Below are 11,046 nucleotides of genomic sequence, written 5' to 3' on the forward strand. Positions count from 1 at the left end.
TTAATTCAGTCATTTATTTGTTGGCAAACAACTTTCACTGTTACAACGAATATTAGTTTAATGAGATCATTCAACATGGCACCCATACAAACTGAATAAATAATCGTCAATAATAAATTGTAATAATAGTTATAATGATCGCAATAATTTAAAAACTACCAGTGCTGATTTAATTATTCTCTCTCTCTCTCTCTCTCTCCCTCTCTCTCTCTCTCTCTCTCTCTATCTCTCTCTGTCTCTCTCTCTTTTCTCTTTCTCCCTGTCTCTCCCTGTCTCTCTCTCTGTCTCTCTCTCTCTCTCTCTCTCTCTCTCTCTCTCTCTCTCTCTCTCTCTCTCTCTCTCTCTCTCTCTCTCTCTCTCTCTCTCTCTCTCTCTCTCTCTCTCTCTCCCTGTCTCTCTCTCTCTCTCTCTCCCTGTCTCTCTCTCTCTCTCTCTCTCTCTCTCTCTCTCTCTCTCTCTCTCTCTCTCTCTCTCTCTCTCTCTCTCTCCTCTCTCTCTCTCTCTCTCTCTCTCTCTCTCTCTCTCTGTCTCTCTCTCTCTCTCTCTCTCTCTCTCTCTCTCTCTCTCTCTCTCTCTGTCCTCTCTCTCTCTCTCTGTCTCTCTCTCTCTCTCTCTCTCTCTCTCTCTCTCTCTCTCTCTCTCTCTCTCTCTCTCTCCCTCTCTCTCTCTCTCTCTCTCTCTCTCTCTCTCCCTCTCTCTCTCTCTCTCTCTCTCTCTCTCTCTCTCTCTCTCTCTCTCTCTCTCTCTCTCTCTCTCTCTCTCTCTCTCTCTCTCTCTCTCTCTCTCTCTCTCTCTCTCTCTCTCTCTCTCTCTCTCTCTCTCTCTCTCTCTCTCTCTCTCTCTCTCTCTGCCCTGAAATCACAACTTCTTCTTTCAGAGTTTTTTTGTTTCTCTCTGGATACGTTCCAATCGGCAGTCTATTCCCTTCATAGTGACCTACTTTTGATTAGTGCCCTAATAAATGATGTGCACTATAAAGGGAATAGGTTGCCATTTGGTACGCGGCCTTTATAAACCCGTAAACAGATAAATAAACCATATCTCTCTGGCTCTCTTGTCATCGGGGGTACAGTCTGTGGGATATACATGTTCAAGCTACACTTCAGAAAGCTCGCCTCTTAAATAAGTGAAACATTATTTTGGTCTCCACATTGGGACAGTGTAGTTTCATCTCCACTATAGAATCATGTCCTCTCACAGACAGGGACCCACCTTATATAGGAATAGTGGCATTTCCCTTTAGACGAGATGGCTCAACCCAAAGCCAACGCTTCTCACATGTTTTTCCCCCAGATGTTTTCTCAGATGTTTTCATGTCAAAAGTTCAACCCATATCCCACGCTATCTGAGGGTGAACTTCCCCCATTACGTTTCAACTCAATATACAGGCTTCCTCTGTGTTGTTTGGTTTGCGTCAACAGGAGCTATGGAGAGTGTGTGTGTGTGTGTGTGTGTGTTCCATCTATACAGAATCTCTGGTTTCCATAGTAACCGTCTGAAGTCCCCCACATGCCTTTGCCATATATCACTTTGTCCCCCGTTGGTTCGCAAATCTACACAGACATAAAAAATATATAGATACGATTGGTTTCTCAAAATAGAAGTGATGGAGATGCTTCGAGATAGAAAACGACCCAGGATGAAGTGGTGTGTGTGTGTGTGTGTGTGTGTGTGTGTATATTTTGTTGGTAAGAAGCAGTGTGAACCTGTAACTGGTGTGGTTGAACAGGTGTTACACCAGCAGGACAGGACAACACGTCTTCACTATTACAGTCCCAGAGGTTCAAATAAAAGCAGAAACATGAAGCTATCCAGTCAGACATAACGCAACACTATCTATATTCTGTACAACACATAGAAATCCTCTCACTACCCTGTCATCTGTAGCCATGGTTACAGAAGAAAATAAAAAACGAGCAGAAATAAAACGTTCCCCCCGGGGGTCAGAAATGCGTCTGTTTCAGTCCATTTGAATCCTTCATCTTTGTCTAGTTCATACTTAGGGAACCACTCCAACATCCAACGGTAAAGTTCAGTTGAGTCTGTACACCTTGCAGGAACAGGAATGTAACATGACAGTCCAGTAAAAAAAGGTTTTCACCATCCGTTTCAGTTCAGTTCATCAGACAGGAGGAAGACTTCCTCTAACTACCCTGTCATCTGTAGCCATGGTTACAGTGTTTAGAATAACGTCTAATAAAATAGTAATGTGAGGGGGCGGGGTTTATCATACATACTCTACTGATTGGCAGGTCAGGTAGTAGAAGAACAAGGAGAAGCCTGGTGATTGGCTAGATTATTTTGACCAGTGTCCAGGGCTTGGAAGAGTAGCCTGATGTTTTTGACAGTGAAAAAGACTAAGTTAGGATCTGCTACAGGTCCATGGTAGGATTTATCTGGGCTACGATCCAGGGGAATCTATCAAGACAGGTGAACTGACAGATCCTTCCCTCCATTCCCCCCTCCTTCAGGTACTAGTTCATATTTCCATTCCTGAAGAATATTCACAAAAAACGGTCTTAGTTTCGAGCCACCCAGTTTAGTTCATTCTGGTCTAAATACAATCCATCTCTATCCAATCGAATTCTCCTCTCTCATCTCCCTTCCGGCCAATGATAGCTCAGTATCATCCCTATTGCCACTAACCACAGGAAAGAATCAGGAAGTGAGTCCGTTCAACCAGGCCTTCATTGGTCAGCGCCAACTGTCAATCAATCATCAACATATAACTATTCTGGGAGTTGGGACTAAAAAAGAAGGTGGGGCCCGGAAAATAAGGGGTTTAGAGTCTTCTCATTGGTCTATAGGCTCGTGACCAGGTGGGAGGGGTCAACGGGGGTCAGGGGCTCCTCGGGCGACGAATCAGAATCCTCCTTGTTGACAGGCACCATGTAGCCGTCGCTGCCCCCCCGCCCCATCTGGTAGTAATGGTGGAGCTGGTGGAGGTGGTTCCTGGACCCCAGGTTTGGCATGCTCTTATAATAAACATCATCCGCCTCTGGCCCCGGTCCGCTCCCAGTGCTGCTGTTACCGGCCTGAATCTCCCCGCTGTCGTCCATCTCACCGTCCGCTAAACCGTTCATCTGCCCGTGACTACCGTGGCCATCCGGTAAATCTGTTAACACGGGCATGGAGGTGTACAGAGAGTTTCTGTGATTGGGTGATTGCGGCGTCTCGTCTGTCTGCTCATTGGTCAGGAGGGGGAAGAAGCTCTCGCTGGTCTCCTGGGGGATGCGCCGGGGCGGGAGAAGTTATGGGGGGGCGGGGGAGGAGGGTGAGGGTGGGGGAGGCTGTCTGGGGGAGGCAGGGGGCGGGGTGGGAGGAGTGGGGCGTTTGACTCCTCCCTTATAATCTCCAATCCCAAATTCTCATCCAATGGGAAGGCAGCGTTGGGGTTATCCAGCACCATGTGACTAACGTCGACACCGTCGTTACTCAAGTCGTAGTCATGGTTACTCCCGCCGCCGACTACGCCACCAATTCCGATTCCGTTACTGCTGTTACCGACCAGGCCGCCCAGGTTACCGGTGCCATTACCGATGTTGACCATCTTATTCATCAGGTTGTGGTTGCGTTCAGTGGTCGCCGACCGTTGGTGGTTGTTCAAATACGAAGGGGTGTAGTTGGAAGTTAACTCTTTCAGGATCTGCTTTTCTAATGTTGTCTCCTTGTGGTTGCCGTAGGTACTGTAACCGCTGACGCCGCCGCGTTCTAGAATCTGAACGCTGTCGCTAAGGTAGTCGCCGCTCGCCACGCTGTAGTTGTTGCCGTGGTTACCGTTGAGAGGGAGCGTATCCATGACGCTGGAGTCTCGCGCGTTGTTCAGGATTCCCTCTGTGGAAACGGTAAACAAACACAATTAGTAGAAGGAAAAAAAAGACGTAAAAAAACGGTAAATAGTTGAAATTGTCTATTGTTCAGTATAGTAAATAGCTAGGTATTTGTAAGCGTATTTGACATCCACAGTGGTAGGTTGATATTAGATGTTTGATTAGTAAAGGTGATTACTTGTGTCTCTGTAGGGGGCTATGGGACAGCGTGAGAGAGAACAGAGAGAAACACAAACAGTGAGTAAAGACCTAAGAGACACAGATAGATACAATGGAAAAGAGTAAACACACAATGGATGGTATTGTGTTTAGTAGCAGGCCTCGTCTTCACCACCAAGTCTACTGTGTATGGTTACAAACTGAACGGTTCGCATTGTCTGTCTTGAGAATCAATCCAACTTTTCCCACAGTACAACAACGTCACATACTAACAACACAATGAACAGAACCCATATAAACACTGAAAACAGATGATGCAATACAGCAAGCGCAAAAACCTTTACCAGACGAAAGCATAGCACAACAACACAACAACACACAAAGCATTCATAGAGCACTCATAGAGCACTCATAGAGCATTCATAGAGCACTCATAGAGCATTCATTGAGCATTCATAGATCACTCAGAGCATTCATAGAGCACTCATAGAGCATTCATAGAGCACTCATAGAGCATTCATAAAGCACTCATAAAGCATTCATAGCTCATAAAACAGACAGAGAATCCCACCAAACAGCACAAGCACTCATAGATCCCAGATGATTTGTTAGTGTTGATGTTGAATCTGAGACTGATAACTTACACGTTAAGGTCATAAATCTAAAAGGTGAACTAAATAACTATGTTAAAACGTATGTGTTTTGAGACCTGACCAATGGGACGCTATGGTGATGTCTCACAACATGATTGGTTGTCTCATCTGGGAGTCATTTTCACAGGCATGCAGACAGAATCATGAGCAGTGGCGGCCATTTTAGAATCAAGGACCCATCAAATTCAATTATGTAAAAAAAAAACTAAAAAACAAGTCAATAACTTTGAAGTCAAAAGTGAAATACACTGGCACAGTCCAGGGGCCAATAAGAACGTGATACTTTGCAAGTCCAGTGTGTTTACGTTTTAACTGAAAAAATAACTCAAAACAATCAAGTGCAGGAATATGAAAAGTTATCAAACTTCTCACAAAAAGAACAATCATTTCAAGCGTTCAATCATTACGTTCCATTAAAAATGAACTTGGAGGATAACTAAAATGAAGGGTAAATAGGGTTCATAGGTCATACAGAGGAATGTGTGTGTCACACCTTGTGTGTTGTACATGCCAGCCACGTTGGGGTTGTTACAGACTGTTTGGTGGTTGGCATCCCCCAGCAGAGAGTTATAAGGATGGTTAGAACCATGGGGATGAAGGAGAGTATTAGTTAACAGATGATTAGCCATCGCTCCTAGTGGAGGCAAGAGAGAGAGAGAGAGAGAGAGAGAGAGAGAGAGAGAGAGAGAGAGAGAGAGAGAGACAGAGAGAGAGAGAGAGAGAGAGAGAGAGAGAGAGAGGTGTAGAGGCATATGAAGAGAGAGAGGGAAAGAGAGAGAGAGAGCGCGAGAGAGAGGTGAAGAGGTATATGAAGAGAGAGAGAGGAAGAGCGAGAGAGAGAGAGAGAAAGAGAGGAGTGTAGTGATAGAGTGGGTGTGAGAGAGCATGAAAGGAAGAGACAGAGAAGACATGTAAATCAATCAGGCAAACACAGTTCAAGTGAAAGCCCCAGAAATAAGCTTGACAGTCATTCCTGCAGCCTTTCTCTAGTGAATTGTAGAGTTACCACCCATGACTGTATTTGTTAGTCAGAGACATGGTTGTTGCATTTGTTCATTTTCAGTCCTGTGACCTTCACCAAGTTAGATCCTAGGTATTGTCATAAACTCTTACATTTTATTTTATTTTATTTAACCTTTATTTAACTAGGCAAGTTGGTTAAGAACAAATTCTTATTTACAATGATGGCCTGCCCCGGCCAAGCCCGGACGGTGCTGGGCCAATTGTGCGCCGCCCTATGGGACTGCCAATCACGGCCGGATGTGATACAGCCTGGATTCGAACCAGGTACGGTAGTGACGCCTCTAGCACTGAGATGCCGTTACATTACATAATGTATCTCATAAGACCTTGTTTTGAGGCCTAGCTCCACCATAATACAGTGGTCTCAAACTCATGGTTTACAGGCCACATCAGGTCCGCAAGTAGGATTGCAAAATTATAGTACATTTCCCAAGGATTTCCTGCTTATTCCCTCCCGTTTCTAGGAATTTTCCAACCAGGATTTCTGGAAAACCTGTGAAATGTGGGAAAGTTACCGGAAAATTTGCAACCCTGCCTGCATGTCACATTATGCTGGCTCACAAGGTGATTTGTAATTCCTATTGGAATCCAGCCAGGGTTAGGAAATATCCCAATATCCTGCATTCATAATGACTGTCAGGGTTAGAAACATTGTGAGGAGATTGTAAAGCCATTTAAACCCGGAACAACCATTTCAGTAACGGGTGCAAATCTAACTAACGCTTCGAAACACACCGGCAGCTTCATTGCTCAAACTAGTACACAGCATCATCTGGATATGTATGTAACAACAGTTCAACGTTCACCTTCTGCTACCGTTTCTGTCAAGACATCAACGCATACAGTTTGACGCACTACGTTGGATAAATCCAAGGTATACAACCCGCCGAACGCACTGCAAGGCAAACGCAGCGTTACATTGGAAATGAATGTAATTCTGCTGTACCAAAATGGAATGACGCTGTCGGTGTGTCTGCAGCGTAACCGATTGGATTAGTTGAGGAAAATATATGTTATTTATATTTTGTTGTAGCATAAGATCAATCAATCAATCAATCAATCAATCAATCAATCAATCAATCAATGTACATGTAAAAACACAGATATAGATATAAAACAAATATAGAAAGACCACTGGTCAGACTGGTCAGACTGGTCAGACTGGTCAGACTGGTTAGACTGGTCAGACTGGTCAGACTGGTTAGACTGGTCAGACTGGTCAGACTGGTTAGACTGGTCAGACTGGTTAGACTGGTTAGACTAGTTAGACAGGTCAGACTGGTCAGACTGGTTAGACTGGTCAGACTGGTTAGACTGGTCAGACTGGTCAGACTGGTTAGACTGGTCAGACTGGTTAGACTGGTTAGACTAGTTAGACAGGTCAGACTGGTCAGACTGGTTAGACTGGTCAGACTGGTTAGACTGGTCAGACTGGTCAGACTGGTTAGACTGGTCAGACTGGTCAGACTGGTTAGACTGGTCAGACTGGTCAGACTGGTCACACAGGTCAGACTGGTCAGACTAGGAGGAATAAGATGAAGAGTCTGTTTCAATAGGTAGCACTGGTGCTCCATTATACAGCCACATGAAATAGATAACTGGAATAACTAGCCATCTACCCCAGTTATAGGGTGTAGTGGGCCAGTCTTAGTGTAGTGGGCAAGTCTTAGTGTAGTGGGCAAGTCTTAGTGTAGTGGGCAAGTCTTAGTGTAGTGGGCCACGCCAAAGACTTCCTCTCTTCTGTCCTTCATAGAGGAAGTGACATCAGCAGTGGGATAACGATAGCATTAGGTGGAGTAATATAAACGTGTCTTTACTCTGTCAGCGCATTATAAATAACAGTGTTATACTGAATAGGTAGTAGTATCCATGGTTACCTCTGTTGAGTGTGGCTGAACTGTTGATGTCTCCTGTCATAAAGGATGACTCCTGTTTCCTCACTGTATCATTCCACATCCTCCTGATACGACTCTGATGGGGGGATGAATGGGGGAGGGAGGGAGGGAGGGAAGAGGGGAGGAGAGGGAAGGAGAGAGAGACAGGGATAAAAGGTGACTTTCCAATACTTCTAGAATCAGAAGTTAAAGCTGAATCTGATTGTACTGTAGGTTAGTCCTACAGGCATGCTGGACCTGGTCTCACCTGGGAGTCTTCTGTAGAGTACCGTCCAGGTGTACAGGCAGGCAAGATGACCTGTGACCCCGTGGAGTATCGTCCTGGCGTTCGAGACGTGGTGTGGTTCTTTCCAGAGGACGAGATGGAGGTCTCTACACTCTTACCACTGCAGCAGTGGGTACGCAAACACTTCCCATACTCCTTACGCACCTGGAGATGGAAGACAGGGACACACATACAGCTGTGTTATGGAAGGATACAGGTGTGTTACTAAAGATACAGGTATGTTTGGAAGGATTCAGGTATGTTAGGAAGGATACATGTGTGTTAGGAAGGATACAGGTGTGTTAGGAAGGATACAGGAAGGATACAGGTGTGTTTGGAAGGATTCAGGTATGTTAGGAAGGATACAGGTGTGTTAGGAAGGATACAGGTGTGTTAGGAAGGATACAGTTGTGTTAGGAAGGATACAGGTGTGTTAGGAAGGATACAGGTATGTTAGGAAGGATACAGGTGGGTTAGGAAGGATAAAGGTATGTTAGGAAGGATACAGGTGGGTTAGGAAGGATACAGGTATGTTAGGAAGGATACAGGTGGGTTAGGAAGGATACAGGTATGTTTGGAAGGATAAAGGTATGTCAGGAAGGATACCGATATGTAAGACAGACTCCCATACAGGTGTTAGGAAGGATACAGGTGTGTGTGTCTAACTACCATACTACACTACACTACCAAAAGTATGGGGACACCTGCTCATATTACAACGTCATTCTAATGTAATTTAACATGTATCTAGATGAGTAACCCATACAGGAGTATTATAACGTCATTCTAATGTAATTTAACATGTATCTAGATGAGTAACCCACACAGGAGTATTATAACGTCATTCTAATGTAATTTAACATGTATCTAGATGAGTAACCCACACAGGAGTATTATAACGTCATTCTAATGTAATTTAACATGTATCTAGATGAGTAACCCACACAGGAGTATTATAACGTCATTCTAATGTAATTTAACATGTATCTAGATGAGTCACCCACACAGGAGTATTATAACGTCATTCTAATGTAATTTAACATGTATCTAGATGAGTAACCCACACAGGAGTATTATAACGTCATTCTAATGTAATTTAACATGTATCTAGATGAGTAACCCACACAGGAGTATTATAACGTCATTCTAATGTAATTTAACATGTATCTAGATGAGTCACCCGTACAGGAGTATTATAATGTCATTCTAATGTAATTTAACATGTATCTAGATGAGTAACCCGTACAGGAGTATTATAACGTCATTGTAATGTAATTTAACATGTATCTAGATGAGTAACCCGTACAGGAGTATTATAACGTCATTGTAATGTAATTTAACATGTATCTAGATGAGTAACCCGTACAGGAGTATTATAACGTCATTCTAATGTAATTTAACATGTATCTAGATGAGTAACCCGTACAGGAGTATTATAACGTCATTCTAATGTAATTTAACATGTATCTAGATGAGTAACCCGTACAGGAGTATTATAACGTCATTCTAATGTAATTTAACATGTATCTAGATGAGTAACCCACACAGGAGTATTATAACGTCATTCTAATGTAATTTAACATGTATCTAGATGAGTAACCCACACAGGAGTATTATAACGTCATTCTAATGTAATTTAACATGTATCTAGATGAGTAACCCGTACAGGAGTATTATAACGTCATTCTAATGTAATTTAACATGTATCTAGATGAGTAACCCACACAGGAGTATTATAACGTCATTCTAATGTAATTTAACATGTATCTAGATGAGTAACCCACACAGGAGTATTATAACGTCATTCTAATGTAATTTAACATGTATCTAGATGAGTAACCCACACAGGAGTATTATAACGTCATTCTAATGTAATTTAACATGTATCTAGATGAGTCACCCGTACAGGAGTATTATAACGTCATTCTAATGTAATTTAACATGTATCTAGATGAGTAACCCGTACAGGAGTATTATAACGTCATTCTAATGTAATTTAACATGTATCTAGATGAGTAACCCGTACAGGAGTATTATAACGTCATTGTAATGTAATTTAACATGTATCTAGATGAGTAACCCGTACAGGAGTATTATAACGTCATTCTAATGTAATTTAACATGTATCTAGATGAGTAACCCGTACAGGAGTATTATAACGTCATTCTAATGTAATTTAACATGTATCTAGATGAGTAACCCGTACAGGAGTATTATAATGTCATTCTAATGTAATTTAACATGTATCTAGATGAGTAACCCATACAGGAGTATTATAACGTCATTCTAATGTAATTTAACATGTATCTAGATGAGTAACCCACACAGGAGTATTATAACGTCATTCTAATGTAATTTAACATGTATCTAGATGAGTAACCCACACAGGAGTATTATAACGTCATTCTAATGTAATTTAACATGTATCTAGATGAGTAACCCACACAGGAGTATTATAATGTCATTCTAATGTAATTTAACATGTATCTAGATGAGTAACCCATACAGGAGTATTATAATGTCATTCTAATGTAATTTAACATGTATCTAGATGAGTAACCCACACAGGAGTATTATAACGTGATTCTAATGTAATTTAACATGTATCTAGATGAGTAACCCACACAGGAGTATTATAATGTCATTCTAATGTAATTTAACATGTATCTAGATGTAGATCCTAATCAAGCTAATGTAAATAGAGAAAGAACACGTTTTTAAAGATGGACTTGGACTGGAGATGCTCTGTTTTCACAGCTGTGTGTGTGTGTGTGTGTGTGTGTGTGTGTGAACATTGCCCAGAGTCTCTAGGGAGGTTGAGAGGGCTTGCCAAGGAAAACCTCAACGTTGTATGATTCTTCCCCTAGATACCTGATCTCATGACCCGACACACACATACACACACACAGAGACACAGACACACACACAGACACACACAGAGACACAGACACACACACACACACACACAGACACACACACACACAGAGACACAGACACACACACACACACACAGACAGACAGACAGACAGACAGACAGACAGACAGACAGACAGACAGACAGACAGACAGACAGACAGACAGACAGACAGACAGACAGACAGACAGACAGACAGACAGACAGACAGACAGACAGACAGACAGACAGACAGACAGACAGACAGACAGACAGACAGACAGACAGACTATTAACAAGTTGATTAATCTCACATCATCTGTTCTGT

General features: G+C 42.7%; 1 protein-coding gene across 1 annotated transcript in view; it reads right to left on the reverse strand.

Moving 5' to 3' along the window:
• Positions 1–753: 753 nt before the first annotated feature.
• The window catches only part of LOC106599097 (adhesion G protein-coupled receptor L3), a 300,554-nt gene continuing 290,261 nt past the window's right edge, over positions 754–11,046 (reverse strand). The window contains 6 exon segments of the mRNA XM_045712874.1: positions 754–3,239; positions 3,242–3,834; positions 4,009–4,026; positions 5,136–5,177; positions 7,543–7,636; positions 7,808–7,990. Of these exon segments, the coding sequence (XP_045568830.1) occupies positions 2,802–3,239; positions 3,242–3,834; positions 4,009–4,026; positions 5,136–5,177; positions 7,543–7,636; positions 7,808–7,990 (1,368 nt within the window). The 3' untranslated portion in view covers positions 754–2,801.

Source organism: Salmo salar, unplaced genomic scaffold (assembly GCF_905237065.1).
Source record: "Salmo salar unplaced genomic scaffold, Ssal_v3.1, whole genome shotgun sequence".
NCBI classification, from domain to species: Eukaryota; Metazoa; Chordata; class Actinopteri; order Salmoniformes; family Salmonidae; genus Salmo; species Salmo salar.